The 25,231-nt window shown below is 39.6% G+C and overlaps 1 protein-coding gene and 1 long non-coding RNA gene across 25 annotated transcripts in view; one reads left to right on the top strand and one right to left on the bottom strand.

Moving 5' to 3' along the window:
* The window catches only part of PDLIM5 (PDZ and LIM domain 5), a 185,022-nt gene that overhangs the window by 151,204 nt on the left and 8,587 nt on the right, over positions 1-25,231 (bottom strand). Inside the window, exon 1 of one of the 24 annotated variants that reach the window (XM_074950622.1) lies at positions 24,274-24,419. The exons of 22 other annotated variants lie outside the window; for them this stretch is intronic. In XM_074950622.1, the coding sequence (XP_074806723.1) occupies positions 24,274-24,294 (21 nt within the window). In that variant the 5' untranslated portion in view covers positions 24,295-24,419. Of the gene's footprint in view, positions 1-20,407; positions 20,679-24,273; positions 24,420-25,231 lie in introns of those variants that run through there. One more of the 24 variants, XM_074950612.1, reaches the window with a different exon arrangement.
* LOC141986278 (uncharacterized) lies at positions 1,241-24,468 on the top strand. The gene is made up of 4 exons (XR_012639243.1): positions 1,241-1,370; positions 17,933-18,066; positions 23,527-23,597; positions 24,414-24,468. It is a non-coding gene; the product is annotated as an uncharacterized LOC141986278 (long non-coding RNA).

Below are 25,231 nucleotides of genomic sequence, written 5' to 3'. Positions count from 1 at the left end.
TGGTCAGTGTAGTGGTTAGGAAACTTCACCACCATGATAAGCAACATAAAAAGACAGGGGTACTTCAAACATATTCATTCCAAAAAAGGCAGAGGACAAGACCCTCCCTTCAAGGTACTTGTTTGAGAAAAGCCTGCTGCTGTACTTACAGAATGGAAGAGACCCAGATCTAAATAAGGACTTTTGAGGGAAAAGGGAGGAAGAACACTGCAGTAAACACACGCGGGGTACGTATGCACTTCAGCAGTTTCATAGTACAGCTATGAAAAAAATCACTAACAGTTAGAGAACTGCCTTTAAGCTTCCATCGTCTCAGTACAGAAATGAACTTCACAGCAGAATATTAATTTGAAGCAATTATGTTTACTGAAAAATTCAGGGCATTGGTTGTCAAGTTTTACATCCACTGGTCAAAACCCAACCTCGTGGCAACAGTGAAAAATATCATTTACTATTTAACGTCTGCTCAGTCGCTTCTGTGAAAAGAATTGACAGTCTCAGTGTCAGTAGGCCACATCAGAAGAAGAGCCTGCACCACAAACGGCACCTTTGCTCGTGATCTGAGGAGCAGGACTGAACTATTTGCTGAACCTCTGGCTACGATGCCCACCCAGTGGACTAAGCATTTCAGCCTCCAATGAGAACATTATGACACCTTTCAACTAAAATCACATTCACAAAAGAGTGTTTTAGGCATGACTGTAAAACACTTTGTTTTGTATGTCAATTATAATGAATTATAATCATCAAATCATTTTAACAATCAATCATATTTAAAAGGTTAAACACTATGCGTAAGTCCTTTAGATTCTATGACAAATTTTTAAGGCATGTGAGGTTTAGCCTTCTGACCCATGGTGGTTAACTGAAGTCAAGAAGCTAAAACTCTCAAACACTGAAAACATACCAAGTCAACGAACAGTGACAGCAGAGTATGCGTATAGTGATGTGTGGCGGCATAGAGCATTTCCTGCACATTCCTCTTAAAGTGAGGAAACTACCCACGTTTTCAACAAACTGAAGCTTAAAGCCGAACATGATCTTTCTTTCTTCAAGACTACTGGTGTATAGAAGTATAAAAAGATAGCTACAAACTGGACACACAAAAATAATGCTAATATAACGTCAATATTTAAAGTGGTTTATCTGCCCTGGGGCTATATTTGGCCTTTGTTTCTTTGTAGTGTTATCAGCAAGTACTATATATTAAACGCATTACTCCTTGAAAGCACAATGCTGTCACTCCTCTCACAAATGGCTTAAAAAAAAGAAAAGGGACAGATGCTTCTTTTCAATTTTGAATATCGAAATTTTAGTAGCAAATCAACAACTTCAGAGGCAGGCTGAATACAGCACTTAGTTACAACCTGGTAAGCAACTAATTTTGTTTCTAGATACTAATGTGGGGGGATGGGGAAGGAGGAAGCATTCCTATACATTACAAACGAATGTGGGTGAGGGCGTGAGCAGGAAGTGGGGAGGAAAAAGGCCAGCTTCTCAGAAGAAGCCATTCTTCCTAAACAAATCTCCGCTAACCAGACTTGTCAGTGTATGCACATGGCAACAGGGAACACCACTCTGTGTTACTGAGCCTTTTACCAGTCATCCATTGATTTAAATCCAGCCCAGGTCAGCGGGAAGGCTGTTTTCTGCCCAGCATCAAGTGTGTTGGAAAAACCTTGTCCAGTCGTGAGAGGCATCCACATCACAAAAGAATAAAAAAACCACACTAGCTATTGGCACTAACTTCTAGTTTCTAAAAATTTATAGGGAATTTCTAACACAAAAAATACAGCAACCAACTCAGGCTAATGTTATCCTAGACCTTATTCTAATGGATAAACATGAACTAATCATTAAAAATTGATGGTTGCCTAGGTGCAACTAATCACGATCCAGTTTTATTCTCTGTGTAGAAACAGAATGTATTCCTGACTAATATATATATTTTATATATATAATTAATATATAATTAATATATTCCTGAAGCTTTAAAAAGGGCTCATTTTCCAAAGCAGGAAAACAACGTTGAGGAAAACTGAGTGGGAACTGGTATATACATCTCAATGTGAATGATAGTTGGGAATTGTTTAAGAATGCTTTATTAGGTGCCCCCCAAAAAACCTAATTCTGTCATCATAAATGAAGGCATCTTGGTTAAATAACCTCCCAATTAAGAGGGGAGTGAAGACAGCAATAAAAGAAACCCAATATATAACAAATGCAAGAAATGGGGAAACTGATAGCAATGAACAGACATGAGCAGTTAGGAAATGTAATCATTTGGTAAGGAAAGCTAAATGTGTCAATGAAAAGCTTATGGCCAGTAGTGTTAAAGAAAATAAGGAGGAATTATTTAAATATTTCAGGGACAAATTAAATCCTAGAAACATTACAGGTCTGAAACTAGATAAGAATGGTAAAACGTTCAATCATGAGGGACAAAAAGCAGACATACAAAAACATTTCTCTTCTATATTTGGAAATAAATGGGATTGTGTATTCATGTCTTAAAGTATTTCATTAACACTGTATTCTACCACTAACTAGAGAGATGTTAAACATCAACTACTAAAGTTAAACATTTTTAAATCTGCAGGACTGTGTAACCTACACAAAGAGTATTAAAAGAATTGGCTGAGGAGCTCTCTGCAACATTAATGCTGATTTTTAAACAGATCTTGGAACACTGGGGAAGTACCAGGAGTGGAGAAAATACTAATGCCACACAAATGTTCTCAAAGGGTAAACAGGATGACACAGGTAATCATAGGATGGTTAGCCTGACATTGATCCTGGACAACCATCATAGAAAGCTGATATGGGACACAATAAGTAAAGAATTAAAAAAAAGACAGGAACATCATACCAATATCTATCAACATTGTTTTATGAAAAATAGGTCTTATCAAAAAATGATATCAAGTTTGACAAGATCACAAGACTGGTTGATTTACGCAATTGTCTTAACTGTAGACTTAGAATTCCGTAAGGCATTTGATTTAGTCCTGCATGATGTTCTGATACAAAAAAAGGAATTAAGATCAACATATCCCTGATTAAATGTATTAAAAAAACTGGTTAAAGATAGGTCGCAAAAGTGGGCAATAGCCATTAAATGGGAGTTTTTCTAGTGGTTCCCACAGGGATCTGTTCTCAGACCAATGCTATTCAATATATTTATCTAAGATCTGGGAAAAAAAAATACATAGTCATTGCCAAATCAAGATTGCAGAGGACACAAAAACAGGCAGAGAGGAAAGTAATGGGTACAATTCTGTCAGTGTAACTGAATAAGCCTACATTTGTTTCCCATGCAGTGTGTTCTGTAAAAAATGAGACACTTCAGTCTCCAGTGTCAGTTAAGTTATATTCAAGAACACAAAATTCCACTGAAGGGGGGGGGGGGGACGAAGAGAAGGGGGAAGAGAGAGGAAAGGAAAGAACTAATGCAAAAGGAGACCCTGCAAAGTTGTACACACACCTATACACAGAACTTGTGTGTTAAGCAGCGAGCTCTAATTTCAGTAAAAAGTTATTAAAACTTGGGAAGACTAAACTTTCACATAATACTCTTGGGAGAGTGAGCGTATGTTATTTAAAACCTTGGCACACTAAGGTAGCATGTCACTTTAATACATAGCCTTGCATATTAAATTACAGTTCTGCTTTACAATGAACATTTAGATTCATCTCTAGCTCTCTGGCGAAACATGGTAGACAAAGTGCTACAGCTTATATTTTTAAGAGACCTGGGATTTATGTAAAGCTTCTGCCAAATCCAGATGTTCAAAAATGATTCCAAGGAAGTGAAAAATGGCAACAGTTGCTTGGCAGCTCAGGGTTTTACACTGAATGGATATAAAATGTACACTGTACATCATACAATAAAATGAACAGAACCAGGTTCTCCCTCAAATACTTCATTTGCAGCAGCTTTCTATTTAGACAGGAAAGATTACATTTTTAAATGAATATCTGCAAACAATCTAGCATTTTGTAAAGTAGGTTAACTCTCCTTCTGGTTTGCAACTTAAGTTTTACATCTTTTCTGCTGTTAAGCAAGAGTCCAGTTTTAAATAAAAAACCAGTAAATGCCAACTACATAATTAACATCACTTTACTTAGCAATGAATGGAAGTGCTTTTTGCTTAAACAAACGGAGACAAGACACAAACAGTAACATATAAAACCAAACAGAAGCAGAGAGGTTGCACTGCATATTGATTGCAATGTTCTTTGCGGACCCTGGAACCTAGATTCCAAAATGGCGTACATAGAGTTGGGTACATAATCCAACATCAGTCATGGACAACCCCAGAACTAGGAACGGAATGTTTCACACTGAGATTACCAGTATGCAAACTTCACAAGAGCAAAGCAAAAACAAATTCAGCCTTCTCTGCTGCTTTATTCTCTTATAAAAGTCATCCCATGCTTTTTCTCTGCTTGCTCATGTTTTTAATTTGAAGTAACAGAAATAGTTTTCTTTGGGATAGGAAGGTATTGCTACACAGCTCAGATCGCACTTTGTAGTTCAGCATTGTGTCCTCCCGCTAAGAGAGAGAAGCGAAGACCTGTGAATCTAACCAACAAAGGAAGGGTTTTCATACTGCATCTTAAAGCACTGAAGAATCAGTTTATTTGGGTGCGGGGGGGAAGAGTAAGGAAAAGATGGAGGGGCTTTGCAGTTCATCTTTAAGAGCATAGTATGACAAAACATCTTGGTGCCTCTTGATCCCCTGAAGCCTCCATGTGCACACTAGAAGGCCACCTTAAGCCCCCAAATTACTTCTATTTGCCCAAAGTAAAGTATAGTCACTTACATGTTAATTGCCCATGTGCAAATTTTTTGTTGTGTTGTTTGTGCACGAGTGTTATGGCAGAAGTTTCCAGATGGTGCTGTTACACACATTCTTTTTTGTAGTATGAGAACAAGTTTTTAGTCTTGAAAGAAATACTGTGTTGTATTTCTGAGGCAGGTTCTTTGGGAAACTATAGCAGGCAGTAAGGGAGTTTGTCTCAAGAATTGATGCTAAAGTTAGAAAGATTAAAGCTCCCTGGGAACTGGTGTTTGGCTGAGAGTTTGGAAAGAAAAGATTGCCTGCACACTGTTTATGACCACCTCTGTTCCAAGACTGGTGTATAAATACGTAAATAAAACTAGTTACACTACAAATATGCCCATACTCTGACATCACTTTCGCCTTCCACGGGAAGTTTATGAGCAAGGGCCACACCCTCCACAACTGTTACCAGAGTGTGAAACATCAGACTGGAAACTTGTTTGCAACTAGGGCATCTCTCTCCAGGTCACCTTCAAAGGCAGAAAACGAGGTATACCATTTTCTATGTTAGCATTAGTCTACTGACTTACTCTTTCGATAATCTTTGTTTATAGTAAACTTGTAGAACAATCTGTCTTTTTTTATTCACACCGTGTATTTTGAAAAGCAGTAACTGGGATAGTCACACAACCACCTTAGTAAAAGAGAAAGGGCATTTGCCTACACAAGGTTTCAACGTCCTTTAGTAGCTTAATTTTTTAAGAACTGAAATGTTTTATCTGCTTGTGAGGAAGAGCTCTGTTAAAACATGTAACATTTAATCTTCCCTACAGGGTGTGGATGTTTTTATTTTGGCCCTTGGATTTATTTTTTAAGTTTGGCTTAATAGCTAAGATTTTTTTTTTTTTTTCATAAAATATTTGAGGTCTGAGAAGGATTCCAAGACTTAGGAGAATAAGAGGAAATAGACAGGGAGAAGAGCAATTTAACATTTAACATTTGCAGTTTATGCAGTGTTCCAAAACAATGAGAAAAATGTGTTTGAGAACTTAAAACAACTTGATTATTTCAGGGGTTTTTTTTTTTTGTTTTGTTTTTTTAAAAGAAGCTCTTTGGGGGAGGGAGAAGTGAGAAAGACCAAAAGGGAAGCAAAACAGTTGGAAAGAAGACAAGTCAGGGACGGGGGCAGATGTGCCTGTCTGAATGGGAGAGGCCCAGGGTCAGCCAGTGTCTGCATGGGGGAGGCTCCCCCAGTCCCTAACAATCCCTCCCCTCCAAAAAAATAAAATTGTTCCATACTTCTCCCAAGTTCCTTCCCTCTTCCTCAGCTCCCTCCATTACCCCTGACTCCCCTAAACCCTTGCACTGAGGGGTGTCAGAAATACATTTCTGTATAGTAGTTTAAATGAATGACTCAAAGTTCTGTATTAATTTGCATGGTAATCTATTTGTAAAAAAAATTCCTGAACCTTTTTTTGGTCTGTATTATTACAGACATACTTGCTGACAGGCATTTTGAAATAAATTACCAAATAATTGAATCTGACGCGATTATTTTGACAAATAAAATAAGTAGAATTTGAATATATTCTGTGCAGAGTTTTTACATTTTTGGGTGCAGAATTCCTCCAGGAGTAGGCAGGAAACTACTGTTGCAAGAGTTGAACCGATACGGATCTTGGTGCACGAACAAGTGTTACTCATTTAGCCTCAAGGGCTACAGAACTTCACTCAGGAGCCAAGGCAATTCTATTCCATTCTTTTCATTCATCTAAAAGCCTTTGAAGCCAAAAAGACACTAATAAAACTGAATTTAAAAATCCTGAAAATATATGAACCTTTTGTTCACATATAAGCAAAATATTTTAGGTGTTATTTTGAAATATGGACTATACGAAGGTCAGTCTTCAGAAGGCTCTGAAACTCACTTAAATTTACCTACCAGAGTCCACACAAAATATTGGCTAGACAAATGTTTAAAGACAGGCTATAGTTAATTCTGTTTGGTTGGGAAAGTCGTGATGCAGTCATGGAGCTCTCTCAGAAGATGTGTCTTTTGGTGTATAAAAAGAACGTAATTATTTTTGTTATATGTTAAATTAGCAACAAAAATATATAAGTTTTCAGTCTCCCTTATCAAGTAAACTAGAGAAAACACATTTTTTAGAAAGAGGCCAGATAGTATAAGATTTGTATACTCTCAAAACATTTTTAAAGAATAAATGTAATTTAGAGTTAATAAAATTATATTCTTTTAATACTGGAATATTATTTATTCTTAGAATAGCTTTTCAATACAAGAGCCTAATTTTGGACAACTTAAGGTAAAAATCCCCTGTCTAAAGGCCAATTAAACTATATTCTATTGACAAAAAATGAATGATGCGTCCCAGATGAAAGAAAACCCAACAATACAATCAAAATTAAAAACCTAGTTTGGAATGTTGAGATTTCGTTAGAAATGCCTTAAAGAGCATTATAGTCCATATAGTACCTGAATGGACCACTGCAACAAATAAAAATGTAGAAAAATATAAATTTGACGTATGAAGGAGAAAATGAACACAAAGTGCTACAGTAAATTATGGTGTGGTTGAGCCAGAGAAGGGGAAAAAGTGTAGTGGGTACTACAAATTTTCTAGCTGATGAAAAACAGACCACAAAAGGTATGAAAAACATTCATGTCACTTTACAGTCTTGCATACGTATAGAGCCGCCAGAACTGCCAAATTACACAATTCAGAAAAAAATAATTGGGCATCATGCCAACTGTCATATCCTCATTTACAGAAAGCTAACCAAGTTAAACTGAGCAATGGGAAAGTTATTAAATTCAGTGCTTCAGCTTATGGAAAACGTATTCATTTAATTCCTTTACCACAATTCGTCACTTTAAAAGGTTTATGCATATCATACAGATAAATCTGTATATAAGCAAACACGTTAGAACATAATTATCCATTATGATATATTGAACTTATATTGCTTTATGCCTGCACTGACTCATTTACATTCCTCCTCCTTTTATAAAAAAGGGTTGGAGTGCAAGATATCACGTTCACTAGTCTTTTCGTCTGTGAGTGATAAACACAGGTAGTTTACTTACACCATAATCCAAAAAACAACCTGCCATAACCAACCCAACCCACAAACTATTTTCTGTAAATTCTCCCTCAAATTGTCAGGAAAGGTATATTGTAATTGGGATTTTCTACATCCACAGGTTTAAATTTTACTGCACTTTAAATATTACTTTTTATTAATCTTCGGTAAATAATATGGTGAGAGCTCTGCTTTTGTGCAAGTCTTAATAGCCTCTCTGCTCATTATCAGCAGTTTATTTAGAGGAATTTGAGTTTATGTGCAGGGATTCCCCACCAGGCTCATTTCCTAACTCCCCAGATTCCCCAAACGTGAGAAACTGCCTTGTTAAGTTTCAGAGTAGCAGCCATGTTAAGTCTGTATCCACAAAAAGAAAAGGAGTACTTGTGGCACCTTAGAGACTAAACAGATTTATTTGAGCATAAGCTTTCGTGAGCTACAGCTCACTTCATCGGATGGCACGAAAGCTTATGCTCAGATAAATCTGTTAGTCTCTAAGGTGCCAGAAGTACTCCTTTTCTTTTTGCCTTGTTAAGGCAAACAAAAGAAAAACCCTGGGCCAGATGCTCAGCTAGCACCAGTCAAGACAACAAAGCCATACTGATTAACACTAGCTGAGGATCTGTCCCCCTAGAATTAGAAACATCAGGAAACAAATCCTTCCTAGATTTCTTGGAGCACAGAGGACACAAATCTAGCTCACCCTTAAATATTTAAAGGCATTAACTCCAGTTTAAAATAAAACCAACCGTATATTTACTAATCAGGATGGTTTCACAGGTGAATACCCTGATGCTAAAATCAGCTCTAGAAACACAGGATGTGCACTTTTCTATTTGCACTATCTTATTATGAAAATAGCAGTATTTTATTTATACAGAGTGTCCAGTAACCTCTTCAGCACCATCCACTCTGTTCTTTTATTCTTACTTATACTAGAATTCAGATGAAGACATTATGTTTCAAGGGGAGGGAGTGGGACTATTAGGAAGTACGTTTCTAACCTTAATATAGTGATTAAGGCTATGTCTACACTACCTCTCATGTTGGGAACATGTCACTGGGAAAAGCCCATACCCCTGAGCAACGTAAATTATGCCGGCGTAGTGTGCACAGCGCTATGTCAGCGGTAGAGCTTCTCCCACCCACATAGCTATTGCTGCTCATTTGGAGTGATTTTAATTATGTTAACAAGACAGCACTCTCCCACTGGCATAGAATGGCTACACAAGAGCGGCGCAGCTGTATCGATACAGCTACCCTGCTGTAATCTCTCTAGTGTAGACATCGCCTTAGAAGTCCCTATACATTACACACAAAGTATGATTCAGAACCAAGTTTTAGCTTGATGTGCAAACTAATAGCAAAAGAGCTCCTCTGAAATGATTTGACTGAAACAAGTTTCAGGGCACTGCAGTTCAATTTGTCTAACAGCAAATCAAATCCTAACGGACAGGAAGGAGCATTCAAACACCACCCTCCCCCCTTTTTTAAAAATGCTTCCTCTTCTGCTATATAGTCATGGGAAGCTAAAGGCAGAGTCAACAACCAGACACGTTGCCCGGTTTGTTTTTCTGTCAGGGTCAAATTCTACCACATACTATTTCTCAATGTCTTAAAAAAACCAGCTGCTGCACAATGTATTTTACTCTCAGCAATATACAGTAAATCATAACACGTATCACAGTTGATCAATTTCTGTTTTTATTAAGTATGTTCTGATCATTTTAAAAAAAGAGTAAATTGATGTATTTTAATCCAACACACACTGAAATGAATTTAACTCTGATAGTAAAACTCTGAAGACACACTTATGTTAACAATTTGCCCATTTACATCTAAATGTATATGTGTACCTAAAACATCACAAGCAGTTCATTAAGAAATACCACACCCCCTCCCCGCGCACACATGTATAACAAGGCAGGCCATGGCTGTATCTTAAAGCCAGGCAATATTTATAACGCTGTCCAACTATGGTACTTGGTATTGCTATGGCCATGCATTGAAAGAAAAATCACAAGATAGGCCTCAAAAGTTGAGATTTTTTTAATCTCACAATTTTACAGCCAAATATATTTTGACTTTTCACTTGCTTTCTGGTTTTTGAGCCTTTAGGACTCATTTTTCAAGATTTTCTCTCCAATTATGACAGCTTATTTATTTTAAATTGAGAAACTTTACGTGAACTGCATGAGTCCCAGGAGTCAGGACTTTTAAAACACACCAAAAAAAAAACCCCCATCAAATGTTATGAAACTGGTAATAAAGTCAGAAGAGTTAACATTGATTGCTGTTGTATTTATGAACTGAATATGTCACTGCATTGACTTTCCTTTCAAGGATCCACAGTTTAGGCACCTCCCACCTATTCAAGGAGGCTGGGAAAGGATTTTGTCTTCCCTCTGATTCCCCCCCTTCAAAGGCAGTCAAAGGAGATTTTTAAACCCAGGAAGTTGAGTAAATTGAACTATGCTGTTTTTTGGGACTGTTTTACTTCCATCACATTCCAAGAGTCAGCTAGCCTGTAAAATGAACTCAGCTTTTCAATGCAGCCTCTTGACTGGCCCCAGCATATATTTTTAACCTTGCTTAGATCAAACCTATTAAAGTTCCAATCCCCCTTCCAAAACTGACAAACTGAGTAGACTGGGAACTGACATGCTCAACTGGTAACTTTGAGATTTTTACTTCCAACCAGTTAACACTATTTAAGAGTTTTTTTTTAAAAAGCACAGATTGCCACAGAAGATCTTACCTTCCGGAAAAGGCAACATATCTATACTTTGGCAGAATAGTATCTTTTCATAAAGGGTGAATGAAATTCAAAAAAGTTAAATTTTCTATTGAACCAAGAATGAAGTAAATCTACGCCCAAGCAAAAAACCGGAATGGTTTTACAAAGTGAGCTTTGAAGTGTTGCCGAGATCTTGCCAGAGTCTGTAGGTTACCTCTGTTTGCAAAGTGTTAGAGAACAAATGCAACACAACATCATAAAAAGAATGTCTGTCAAACTGTCTTAACAGATTTTAAAGCCAGAAGGGATCATTAGACTCATCTAAACTGACCTCCTACATAACTCAGGCCACAAAATTTCACTCAGAACAGAAGTATGCATACGAGAAAGCCTGAAATCCTAGTTTTGTCAATTGATGTTTTGAATTAGCATAAAAAAATCGAGGCAACAAGGTTAAGTTCCCATATGTAGAACAACAATTAGTTTCCCAATGCAGAATTTTTGGTCTGTTTGCAAGAAATGCAACACTCGGGTTATGTCTATACTGCTATCACAGGATGTCACTGCAGCTCAAGTAGACATACCTGAGCTAGCTTTTCTCAAGATACGCAGGTCCCAGAACTGCGAAACCATGGGAACGCCTGCTTCTGCACAGGGTGTATGAGCCCACCCATAACCTGGGGTAATCACTTGCAGGGCTAATCCACACTGAACACACACGCTGCCATGGCTTCACCATCCGAGCAGGCTAGATTAAAGCTAGCTCAGGTGTGTCGACTTGAGCTTTAATAACATCCCATGATTACTGTGTAAACCATCTTCTCAGTACTATAGCCTACTTCTCCTGACCAAACAAAAAACCCAAAGGGCTTCATGTTTCATCCGGTAGATAATTGGGATAGAAGGATTAAAAAAGGAAAGAGGACACAAAATACTAAGAGCTGAAGTTTCTTCAGGATGACAGTCACCTAATGATGAAAACGTAGGCCAGATCCTCAGATGATCTTAGGGCTTGTCTACACTGGCAATTTACAGCGCTGCAACTTTCTCGCTTAGGGGTGTGAAAAAACACCCTCCTGAGAGCAGCAAGTTTCAGCGCTGTAAAGCTCCTGTGTAGACAGTGCACCAGCGCTGGTAACTACACCCCTCGTGGAGGTGGGTTTTTTTAGAGCGCTGGAAGAGAGTTCTGCGCTTTAGCATTGCCAGTGTAGACTAGCCCAATAGTCAGTGGTTCTCAACCTGCAGCCCAGTCAGCACACAGCTGTGGACCACAATGGTAAAGTGGTTGAGAACCACTAGCCTAAGTCAATGGAGCTATGTTGATTTTATCTCAGTTGAGGATCTGGTCCTATATGTGCAATGCTTTTGCAAAGACTGGAAGAGAAAAGGGAGAGACTTAGGAAGTAAAAAAGGACGACTAAAGGAGAATGGAATACTTAGATTCCTACTTGGAGACAAGAGTTTATTGATCTAGAGTGGCAAGCGCTTTTAATAAATCAGCCCTATAAAGATACGCTCTCACAGCACCTGCTATGCAGATAACTCTAAGCTTTCATTCGTTGCCATCTGAAACTTTTTGCCAATTATCTTTGTTAATAAAAACGTGATTTGATAGTGGGCTCTCACAATTTCCCTTATGCCTGTCCTGTCATACACTGTCCCTGTCTTTCCACTCTGCTAAGGCAGAGTAATTGGGGCTTCTGAAGAGAGTTAGCAACAACAACAAAAACACACCTGGTAGATTTCATTTTGACAGCAAGACATTTTTAGCCAGGGGGCTAATTAAATTAAAGCAGTACAAATTGTGTCCCTCTCAGACTAGCCTCTTCTCCCTGCCGGACCAGATGCAAGTCCCCAAGTTGAAAGCAATGGACTGTACTTGTCAAAAACAAAAACAAAAAGTTCCTATTTGAAATTTTACATTGAATAATTTAATCCAAACCTTATTTCACTTGACTGGATTACACGGACCGCTTTAAATGCAAAATTAAGTATTTGCCTGTTAATGTTTTTTCCCCCGTTTTAAGATTTCCGTTGTTCTGCATTCTCACCCAGATAGGATGCTCATATTACATAAAGTTTATCATAAGATCATTTCATTTGCCAATGAGAGTATTTCCTGCAACTCTACCTCAATTATTGTAAATACAACCTACTCAAAAGTAGCTGCTTCAATTTGATAAGAAATTAAAAAGAAAAACCACAGAATTTAGAAAATAATATTTTCTTTTTTGAAAGTTAAAAACCATTAACTCTTTTTCAAATCTCCCCTCTTCCCCAATTTCAGCCTTTAGTACAATGGAAATGTATTCTAAGGGCTTGAATAAGATGTGCAGTAAATACACACTTGCTAAAAGTGGGCTTTTAATTTAGTTATTTATTATTTTGGGTTAATTGTGTTTCTACATGCACTTGGCTTAGTGCATTGGGAGTAACAATATAACAACAAACATTTAACAATACTTAAGTAGTTCCTTTTAAGTATAAAAGAATGTAAAATATTTTTTTAAAAGTGAAGCAGCCATTATTTACCAAAATATCATTAGTACTTATGACAGCAGCACCTAGAGACTCAAGTCAGGAAGGGCCCCATCGTTTTAGGCACTGAGCGAACACATAGCAAGAGCTTGGTTCTGTCCCCAAAGTTAAAAAAATATTCACTGAAAGTAGGAGGGTATGTCTACACAGCATTGTGGAGTGAGCCTCCCAGCCCAGGTCAACAGATGTGGGGGTTAGGGGGTCAACGCTAGCACTCTAAAAATAACTGGACAAACAGTGCTCTGAAGTGGCAGCTCAGGCTGTGAAGTCAACCCCAAGCCTAGGCTTCAGAGCCCAGATTCCAAACCGAACTGCAACTTCAAAGGGCCATCTATACAGCTATGTTTAGAGTGCTAGTGTGAGCCAAGCTAGCCCAAGCTGGGACGCTCACTCCAAAAAGCGGTGTAGACATACACAAACAAAAGCAGGAAGGAGGAGGGTAATGTTGTGTTTACTTGGCTGTTGAAACTAGCTGTATACAGCTGGCAAGGTTGTTTACTTAAAATATGTATAACACAGACAAATAATGTCAGGAAACCTAAGAGGATGGTAATGCAGGAGTCAAGATAGGAAATAAGGGCCTGCAGTAAAGTTTCAAATGTGGACTAAGAGTAAAGGCTGGCTCTTGGAAAGATTAGAGAGGAAGCAGCAGCAGATTTTAGATATGCCTGACACATGTATGGCAGAAAACACTGGTAATGGACCCGAATGACTGAGAGGGTGGTGGCCTTGTGAACAGCAACAGAAAAAGGTGAGGAGGAATAGTGAAGATAAGATCAAGAGTTCAGTTATGACACCATCAGGTTTGAGTTGATGGCAAGGCATTCCAAGATGTCGTCAGAGAGACAAGCAAGGTTGTGGGATTAAACTGAAGAAGTTACGCTGGGAATAAAGGTAAATATGCAAGTTTTCAGTATAATATGGTAGCTGAAGGCATGCAACTGAGATGCTAACTGTCTCAGCAGAGAACAAGTTACACAACACATTTTTAAAAAATGCAGAGAGGGTTAATTATTGCACAAGAGAGTTACATAGTGGCGAGCCAATAAGAACGTTAAAGGCACTGATGATGTGGAGGGCTGAGACTTGGCAACATCACCAGCCAAGTACTCTAAAATTGTACACTTATGCCCTGTTGCATCTACCGCTGTGGTGAGAGAGTGGCACTTTCTCACTGCAAAGAGGAGCAGGGAGAAGACACCAGCTGTTCCCATCCAACAGAGGAATCTGTCAAAGCAACAAGTCACTACACTCCATGGTTCCTTAATCTTTTATTTTAGCAGACTATTGTAGTCGTTACAATGATGTCAATGAGCCCTTATTTAATCCCAAACCATCCAGCAGAGTTATGGAGCTGACGAAGGCTGTTCTCTTAATACTGTGACAGTAGCAGTTTTCATCCGGTCACGTATCAAAACAAACTCATGACACTCAAATTTGTAATGATCAGCAGTTTCTAAGTTCAAATGTACACCAACTGATAAAGGGAACATTCCCAGAAAAGGTGCATAGTTCAACAGGCCGGAGACAGAATAAAGTCTCCTCTGATTATCTAGTGAAAAGGGATTTAAGGTTTTTGAAAGCTCAGATCTATAACAAATTTTAAAAGCACTTAAGATCTTCAGCAACAGTTCAAAGAAACTGTTGTTAACTCTAGAGATTGAATGTGATTTCTGTTTCCAGACATCAGATTCCTCTTCCAAACAGCAAATTCCACGACTCTTCAAAAATATGCCAGCTTTAGCCAAAAATGTCAGCTATCACTGTTTGGTTCAACTATTTGGTCTGTAGCCCCAGATAGGAGAGACTTTCACACAATACCAAAAAAGGAAATGTCTTCTTGATAGATACCAGTCTGCCACTTGAGAGCACATACTACAAAAAATAGTTACCAAGGTAAATGAGAGCATTTCAACTGTGTTCACAGGACTATAGCTGAGTAAAACAAACAAGTAAATAACTGTTTACCACACTCATTTAAACAAATAGCTCAGTGGTTTGAGCATTGGCCTGCTAAACTCAGGGTTGTGAGTTCAATCCTTGAGGGGGGCTATTTAGGGATCTGGGCCAAAAATTGGGGATTGGTCCTGCTTTGAGCAGGGGGTTGGACTAGATGACTTCCTGAGGTCCCTTCCAATCCTGATATTCTATGATTCTATGAATGCCACTTTTCTCACCCAGAAGGCTCCCCAAACCATTTCATTTACTGCATTCTCCCCTACTGTATTTTCAGCAATACAGAAGAATTAGCTGGTTACGCAGTACATAACCAAAGGGCCATCCAAGTTGAGTTGAAAACAACACAGCTAGGAACATGGGCCATGTCCCCCTGCAAAAAACCCACTCTCTTCTTGCAAACTTGAGTAACCAAATGAGTAAGAATATAGACTTGATCCTGCAAAGGGATGAGCAGTGAAGCACTTAAGGAGATGCTTAAGTAGTCTCAGGGGGAGGTTTCAGCATAGCAGCCGTGTTAATCTGTATTCGCAAAAGGAAAAGGAGTGAGCATCCGATGAAGTGAGCTGTAGCTCACGAAAGCTTATGCTCAAATAAATTTGTTAGTCTCTAAGGTGCCACAAGTACTCCTTTTCTCAGGGGGAGGACACTCATGCTTAAAATTGAGGAGACAAAATGAGTGAGTTAATATTTTGTTTATTGGACCAACTTCTTTGCTGAAAGAGAGAAGATTTTGAGCTACACAGAAGCTTTTTGTTTCTCAAAATTAAGCATATGCTTAAGTGCTTTACAGGATGATGGTCAGAGTGTTCAGCAACTTGCAGAATCACACCTAGTACACACACACAAAATATTTTAATTTATGGGCCAAACGTGTTCTTGAGTCTGCCTAAAACAAACTGCTACTACTGCTTATGACTTTTTCCTCACATTTGACAATAGCTGCCAAAAAGTCTGATAGCTAGAATGGGAAAGAGAGAATCCCGTTATCTATAGCCGAGACAGAACAGAGAGTTTGTATAAGCCGACCAGTAGTAATGGATGTTCAAATTATTTAGTTTGTAATATTAACATGTTTGGCTCGTGCCTTCAAAAAAGCATCCAACTGAAGAAAATAGCTCATGATAAAAGCTTGCACCCACGAGTGCAGATATTACACAACAGAATCTAGTTGTATTAGAACCAAAACTCAGATATATTGCCATTTGTGATAACCATTAAGTACTCAGTATAATGTTTACTGTTTTCTTTGCTAAGTGGCTGAGTGCAAATAAATATTACCGTACCCCAATCAGCACTCTTTTCCGATAAAATTTAAGACCCCAAAAAAATCAAAAACCCACCCTAAAGTGCTATTACACTATCATCTGATAGACGCACTACTTGCGGTTTACAATTTGGACTGAGATGCCAGTAGATATCTGTTCATTCCTGAATAATTGCTAGTAAAAATACCTTCAGGCACTGTAAGAAAAAAAAAATCCTTATTTGGGATGAATACACAACACTGAGATATGCTAAGTAGTTGAGAAAACCAGAAGGAAACCCATATGATTTACCACACACAATGTCGATGGTGAAATGTTTACAAGCCTAGAACTTCCCAATTAGTCTAATAAAAATCAGCCAATTCTTCCACAAGGCCTCTTTTCCTTCAGTGAAGGGAGGGAAGAATCCTCTTACAGATGATAGAGGCCTGAAGAAAGAAAGAATTTAGATACAGTTTTAATACAATAAGTCTAGTCAAGTAATTTTATCATAATTACACTGCCACTTTCAAGAAGAAATGGACCCAGAAATACATTGCACATTGCGACTCATTTTTAAAAGTTCATTTTCTAAATTTAACCATTGCATATGAAAATTTTTAAACGTCAGATGTTATAATTATAGACTCATTGTGGTTGAATACTTTAAACAGATCACTAGCCTTTCAAAGCTTGCTTTTTAGGCTACTCCCAAATGACAAAAATCCTGAGAGAGAAAAATAAATTTCAGGTTGAAAGTTATAACTTTACCAGCTTTTCTGAACCCCATCTACATTTCCACTTAGATTTTAAAAAATTAAGTATCTAGGCCTTTTGGTTGGAAAGAGCCTCCTCAGCTCTTGGCAATCAACATTTTTACCATTCCCCAACTACAGACTTGGATGCAATCTTCACATACACCATGTGTTCCCCTTGGAATTCTGCTCTCAATGTCAACTATGTCCCAACACAGAAAAAAACAGCATTATCTCAATCACCACATATAGGCAGGAGTCCCTATGGCCAGGACAGAGAGGAGGAAAGAGAATCTCCTACAAGCATCCTGGACAAAAGGTCTTAAAGAGATAGCTCTTCCCCACCTTCATGCCCTTGACCTCAGAACCACCTTCTGGTAGATTCCTCATTTTGACAGAATCCTCTCAGTGCCAGTCGAGCACAGATGCTCTCCTGCAGTGATGGAAGCTGTACCACAATATAGGCAACGATAGGAAGCAGCCTCCGCAGTCAGCAGGAACATGGAATTGTTAGACACACCAGCACTGTGACAAGCTTATTTCCCCTGCAACCACACAAGACCATCTCTGTACATCTTCATTTTTAATGAGTGACTCAGCCCACACGTCAAAAGTGAGGATGGGGCACCCGCTGAGAGCAGAGCCTAGGCTGCTAGGGTCCAACTTGCTTCAAGAGAGAGGAAGGGTCTTGTCAGTTTATTGGCCCACTTTTAACACGCAGACATGCACAAAATGATCAAAATATAAACACGATTAAGAAAGAACCTCACTTTTTTAAAAAAAAATCACCTGTGCTAACTACTCTTTCAGACGAGCTATCCTACCTCACCAAGGAGATGCCAAAAGAGCTCCACTCTCCTGCAAGAGCCTCCAGACAAGAACACCATGTAACTCAAGTGCCCACTAAACCAAAGGATGATGAAGGAGTGCGTAAGTCAAAATAAGTAAGTAAGGTACATAACTGGAAGATTCTGCCTTTGCTCTGAAAAACATTATTAAAGAAGCCCAAATGAATCATACCACATTCCGCAATAGGAGCTTCTGCTGAGTATAGACATTTCAATTTTTTCCAGCCTCACTGCGTTTCTTTGAGGTTCTGGGATCTCTTTACCCAACCCAGGCAACAGCTTGCCATGAAATGCAGTATGTATGTACGTATTTTAGCCCAGCTGGCAATCTTGCACTCAAAAAATAGTTACTACTCATTACATCTCATTTTAGCTTTTTTTCAAACTATCAAAACAAATATGAAATAACTAATGAAAAATAAACTACACGCTCTCTCTCCAGGGTAAATGCATCAAATTGTGATGGTCAGCCATGAAAGTTAGAGACAGGACTGGATACCACATTAGGATATCCCTTAATATAAAACAGGTTAAGCCAGACTCCCTCCATAGTAAGTCGAGTCATTTGACCTTTTCAGCAGAGCAATGAGAGAGATTTGGAAGCAAGATTCATATTTTAGCTTACTGGGATTTCAAATAATGGATTATATTCATCTGAGTGTTTCAATATAGGCAAAACTGAGAGCAACAGCTATAGCTAGGGTTGTCGAACACTTTCCATTCTGAGACGCTGTTTTCTATTGCTCCTAACTTCGCTAAACGTTTCACTGTTTAGGTCAAATTTTCCTTTATGGGTGTCTGCCTCAAGTTAACATTTTAGGACAGTTTTAGCAAAAAGAAGTTCAGCTGTTTTAGAGACCACAATGGGGGGCGGGAGGGGGGCAATGTTAAAAGAAAAATGTTGACAACTGTTTTGCCGAGCAGCTCTAGCACCTTCATACGCTGGAGCAGAGTTTTGCTAATCACTTTTGGGGACAGCTTTTGCTTGAGATGAAAAAACCCACCCAGATTTGTCTGAGTTATAAGCCTCTGAAAATTGCTGTTTCCACATGCTCAGTAGAGGTCTGTTAGAGTTGGCAATAAAATTCTCTCAACATTCCATTTCTACTGATTACGCTGTCTACACCAAATACAGTATGCTCCATCCATGCAATCTTAATTCAGCCCTCTCGTGAATACACAGTACAATACAGTCTTTAATTACATGATCACATACTTTTTTTTGCCACAAGTCCACTGCCTCATTCAGTGCGCAGGACAGACTGTATTCTGGGAATCAATCAGGATTGTGTAGTCAAGGAGGCTGTTTGTAAGACCAATGGTTCATTCACGACACACCTTTCAAATTCTGTAGTTAATGATGCAGGGGGCTACAGGAAAAGAACGAAGAGTCTCATGGAGAATACAGTTTTGGAGAATTGGATTCTATTCTTGCTTAAGATCACACAGGAAGTCTGTGGCAGATACAAGTCACTCAAACCAAATTTTTCACTGGTGGCCACCAGCACCATTTTCTTCGTTTACCTAATCCAGCAGCAGCTAAATAGGATCATCCAAACAAGTGCAGTTAAACCCCAAATCTATTCAGAGGTGCAATGAACACACCACGCCTACCTATTATTTTTGCTACACGAATATGTAGAGGTGAACGCTCACTGAAAACCTGATGATGCATTTGAGCTCACCTAAATTAAGCCAACGTATGTTTAAAAAAAAACAAACAACAAAAACAAAACACATCACTATTTTAGCTATCATTTACTAAAGAAGAGGTGGGCAAACTACGGCCCACAGGACCCTCCTGCCCAGCCCCTGAGCTCCTGGCCCAGGAGGCTAGCCCCCGGCCCCTCCGCTACTGTTCCCCCTAAAGTCTAAAATTCCCCCAGGGTTGCCACTGGCGCAATGCTGTGCTCTTGCTGTGCGGTGACATGGCTGGCTCCAGCCGGGCGGCACGGCTGCCTGTCTTGGTGCTTTGGGTGGCACGGCTATAGCACCACCAGCCACTGGTGCTCCAGGCAGCACAGTAAGGGGGCGGGGGGGCTGGATAGAGGGCAGGGGGGATCGGGGAGGTGTGTGGATGGGGTCAGGGCGGTCAGAGGGCGGGGAACAGAGGGGTTGAAAAGTTTGCCCGCCCCTGTACTAAAGTAACAGGTCTATTTGTCTGCTGAAACTTTCCTGTACTGCCCCAGTTTGTGGGAAAACACAAGGGATGACAAACAAGAAATGTCCATCTTGGATTAAGCAGCTACAGACAGACTGACACATGCAATGGTGCAAGCAGAAATAATTTCTTGTCGGTACGCTGTACTCATGGGAGGGACACAAAGGAGGAGGGCATGTGACCACCTCACATGACTCCTCCAGGCCCTGCCCCCAGCTCAGGGTCCCCCGAGCTCTCCCCGTCCCCTCCCCACGATCCACATCCATCCCATATTACCGGGGGGCGGCGGACAACTTTGTCCTCCTCCCGCTGCACTGGAGACTTCTGCCTGGGGTCTGTACAGCAGGAGGACTCAGGAGATGCATCTGTGTGGAAGGGCTGGGGGAGGTACAGTCGCGCCGGAGGAGCGGCCGGCATTGGGCTGCCCGGTGGCCCCATGTTCTGATCCTTTCGCCGCTGCGGTTCCCAGCAGATCAGGGCTCTCCAGAACTGCAGCGGAATGCGCCTCCGGCCCCACCACACAGCCGAGTCCTCCTGCCTGGGGTCTGTACAGCAGCCCCACTGGAGGCGCTGCACGTTCTGCTCCTTTTCCTTCTGCGGCTCCTGGGAACCGCAAGGGGGAAAAGGAGTGGAATGTGGGGCCCCGGGCAGACCAACACCAGCATCTCCTCCAACGAGGATGCTGTACTACTGCCAGCCCGCCCTGTCCGCCGGTGGAGCTGCTGTACAGACCCCAGTCAGGAGACACAGCTGCGTGGAAGGGCTGGGGGCGGGCGCCTCCTGTGTCTTTCCAGTACTCCATACCAGCTATAAATATCTTATTGGTATGGCATACCGGACTGTACCACCGTACTTGCACCACTGAACATCAGTTACTTTCTGCTTAACTTTCCGCTCTGCCGTGCAATGGTAGTCCAAAGTTTTCTTGCTAGGGGTTCAGTCTCAGTCCTTTCTTTGCCCCAAAAAACTGACTGGTACAGCTTCTTGCAGTCCAGAGAATGCAATATTGCCCTATCTTTGCTAATCACAGCTGAAACTCGATCACACAAGATAAAGGACCGTGAGGAGAGAGACTTCTATTTTACCTCAAGTTTAGGAGACCGCAGAGCAGGATGTGTGCGAGTGTGAGAACATGTTTCATCCACCTTTATTGCTCATAAAAATGGTACTGGTTTGACAGCCCTGGAGACTTAGGTCCTTTTCACATAAGCAACGTCAGCACAATCCCTTCTCAGTATCAAAACATGTTTTACTTTTCATGGCCATTCAACCATTCACCTCTCTTCAGAGACTGCCAACCAGAGAGCCAATTTGTACAATCTCCTTACAGAGGTGAAGATTGATTGAGAGCATGTTTCCTTGCCTACAAAAGCAGCTTACTTTGACACAAAATATAAGCTATAATATTAATCAGTTTGTGTCTAATGATTGTGGTAATGTCACCCTTTCAATACTCACATTGCCTGAAACACAAGGGACAGTTTTCTGTCACACTTTCCCTTAAAACAGATAGCCTGATAATAGGAGATCTGTTCTTAAAATCCCAAGACCAATGTTATCTCCTCCTGGCTCTGTACCAAAACAAACAAACCTTTGAAGGCTATGTCTCTTCTCACAATGCCCTCAAAGATAACTATCAGGAATGAATAGTGAGAAAAAGCAGTTCCACTAAAAATAGATTCTTGAAATCGCAGGAAGTTCACAGAGGTTGGCAGGCTACCAGGCTCAAATACAGAGAAAGCAAATAAGTCTAATTTCTTTCCTATTAATATTCAAAAGAAAGTCCCACTTTATGGCCTGCGCAAGGAAATTTCTATTTTTTTCTAATCCCCTATAAATGTCTACCCTTCTGCTACATTTTGTGCCTAGTGACACAACCTGACCCTTGGCCTGCTACTCCCCTACCTTTGCATGTTTCCAAGGGAAGTTAACAGCCCTGTTCCCCTGCCTCTAATGACTTCACAGGACATCTATAAAAGCAAAAGACATGGCTTCCAAATATTTTATATACATTGTTTTACACAGTGGTAGTAGGACACTCAAATGCAAGCTACCATACAATGAAATGTGTTTCAGAATAGTGTTCTCGGGGGAGGAAGGTAAGGTGTCTCCCAACTCACTGGGCAATCAACCCAGGTCTCCAATGCCAGAAGCTGCCAGTAAGAGCCCTGTCCCAGGTTCATAACTCAACATCTTGCAGGTAGTGCACATAGTTACCAGCACTACTCTTGATGTATTTGCCAGGAGGAATCAAAAGTTATTCTCCTGTTTCTCTCAGGGTTTACTCGTATGAGTGAAATTCCACTTTATTTGCTTTGATTGCCCCACATCCCAATCATGGTTTGTTTGTTTTTAAACCAGACAGAATACATGTGGCCTAAAATAAATAAACCAAACAGACTCAACCCAGTGGGAACTGACAATCCCAAGACCCAAGCGTCAGCTCAGTCAACATTTAAAATGTCTTGCTGCTTCATTCCCTTCTTTTACAATTATTTTCACAGATGTTAGCATTATTTTTTTTAAAATAGATAGTTTCCAAGAAATCCTAATGCCACACCTTGGAATACAAGTGGCACAACCTATGCAGATCCTGAGTCGAAGTTACATTAACAATACAAAGGTGGAGAGAGGAGTTTGTTTTTAAACAGCAAAGATGCTGCAGAAACACAAGCTTTGTGCAGAAAAAAAAAATTATAGGCATCCAATCATACATACAGCTTACAGGATAAGGTTATGTCTTCATAGATGTCAACAGAGGGAAAAAAAGTCCAAGATTAAAGGGGAGGCATGAATTTCCTAACAATGTCCCTCTGACACTAACTCTACAGGCGTGGGGGAATGGGTTCTTTGCTCCATTTATAAAATATAGGCATTATTATTTATATACTAGTAGCACTTACAGGCCCCAACAAGGCTGTATAGGACCAAGCACAATGTAGCTCAAACACAGAGTCCCTACCCTGAACAGCTTACAACGTAAATATGCACAACAGACAGAGGGAAGTATTATTACCATCATTTTACAGATGGATGACTCGATTATTCTCAGTCTCTCAGTTCTCCCAGCCTCTCACAGGAAGTTGAAGGCACAGCTGGGAATTGAACCCAAACCTCCCAAGTCTCTCATTAACTACAGCACCATTAAAAACCAGTATTCTTGGGTACATCTTTAGAGCCCATGTTAATATCATCATACGCTATCTAGGTATATACTGTGCTGATCATCTCTTTGGTATCTTTATTCTGATTTAGCAACATCACGAACATTGTGTCATAAGTAGGGATGGGTGTTTTTATTTTTTTGAATGGGCAGGATGGGGGAGGAACAGTGGGGGGGAGTAAGGGGGCGGGGAAGAGAGAGAGACACTGACTTCTTTCATACACTTTGCCAGAATCAGGCAATTCAGGCACTGCGAGAAGCTGGGAAGCTGCCAGCTGGAAGATTTACACAGAACCTATCAGTGTAAGTAAAACGTATAAAGAAGATTGTTCTTCAAAAACAGTGTTACCTACAGCTGAGGAGAATCAAGCCAGACAGAAACATTTCTCTTGAAAGAACCCCTTTCACCAGTATTTTCTAACAATTAATTTTATATTTTTCCCATAAAGGGGCTGCTTTATCAAGTAACTTTAAAATTGGCTTAAATATTAAAAAGCTATAAAATCCTTTTCTAACTTTGCTTAATGTTGTTCTATAGCAACACTAAACAAGAAAAGCCTGAAAAATCCTGTCGCCTTCGAAAGCTTACAGTCCGTATTTCGGCACATTACAAACATATCACGCTTACATTTAGCATAGATGGTTGAAGCTCTCTCAAGTTACCATAACACAATGAATGCAACATTGACACCAAACACTGCTGTTCATTACATCCTGCAGGAGACAGCAATTTTGACAACTCTGACATTACAGTTCTATTTACTGAGTTTTATCCTGGTTTTGTTAGTCAAGTATAGAGCTCTAACGAACGATCAGAAGTTTCATGCAAATAAATTAATGCAACATCTAAAGAAGTCAGAATATAGAAGAGTTGCCATTTCTACAGCAATATTAATGAATGAATATTAATATTAACCACATTGCACAAATGCAGCATATTGTGTTTTCTTTGTTATAAATATTGCTTATACACGTTTACCTTGTTAAGCATGTTATGCATGATGTGGACGGTGTTTGAGTTAGTGCTACTGTAGAAACCTTACCTAACCTCTTTAGATTCAACTGTATATCCTTAAAATTGCATCAATTTCTTATTTTTCTTTTAAATTCTAAATGCAGGTGGTGGTGAGAGAAACCTGTCCTTAAGTCCACAACCAAAAGGAATGATCCAGCTGGCAAAGGCTAAATGGTATCTATCAATGTCATTCCCAAGCTGTCTACTCAATCAGTCAACCAGACTGCCTGAGAGCATGGCCTTAACAACGTATCAGTGATGGCTAATTTGTCCTGCAGATACTTTACTACTGGTGATTAGTAAAATATATTAAAAATAACCAGCTTGATCATCATAGTCCAAGAGGAGTTTGCTGGGCTGGTACTTATAAAAAGATATTTTTCTTAAGTAGAGGAAATTTTATATAAAAATAATTGAGACAGTAAGTATGACTGCAAAAGTAGCACTGTAGATTTTGATGTTATCAAGCATAAACACAGCCAAAGCACTGGGCCATATCATCCAGTATCCTGAATCTGACAGCAGCCAGTTCTTTACGTTCCAGAAAATAGTACACACTAACATGTACACCGCTGTATATTGATTCAGAGGCAAAACAGTTTATAAGCTTGAAACAGATTTCATTATGGCTATATAGTCAGTCTGCCTAACTACCAACGTTGTTGACGAACATGAAGTCAGGTAGCCTTTTTTATTTTAAATACAGCAAAAGTAGGAGTCTTTGTTTCCTATGGCAGTAGCTTCCAGAAGCGGATATCTTGCATCTAATGTTATTTGCTTTTATTTGCTCTAACTTTACTGCCCTTAAGTTGTAACATGTGTCTTGTTTTTGGATTATACAACAAGGTAAAAGGCAATTTACATTCTCCTAATCTTCTCAGTTTTGTTTACTTTATTTTGATCTGTTTGTTTATTTTGCCAA

Source organism: Natator depressus, chromosome 4 (assembly GCF_965152275.1).
Source record: "Natator depressus isolate rNatDep1 chromosome 4, rNatDep2.hap1, whole genome shotgun sequence".
Lineage (NCBI taxonomy): Eukaryota > Metazoa > Chordata > Testudines > Cheloniidae > Natator > Natator depressus.
This window is presented reverse-complemented; position numbering and strand designations above follow the sequence as displayed.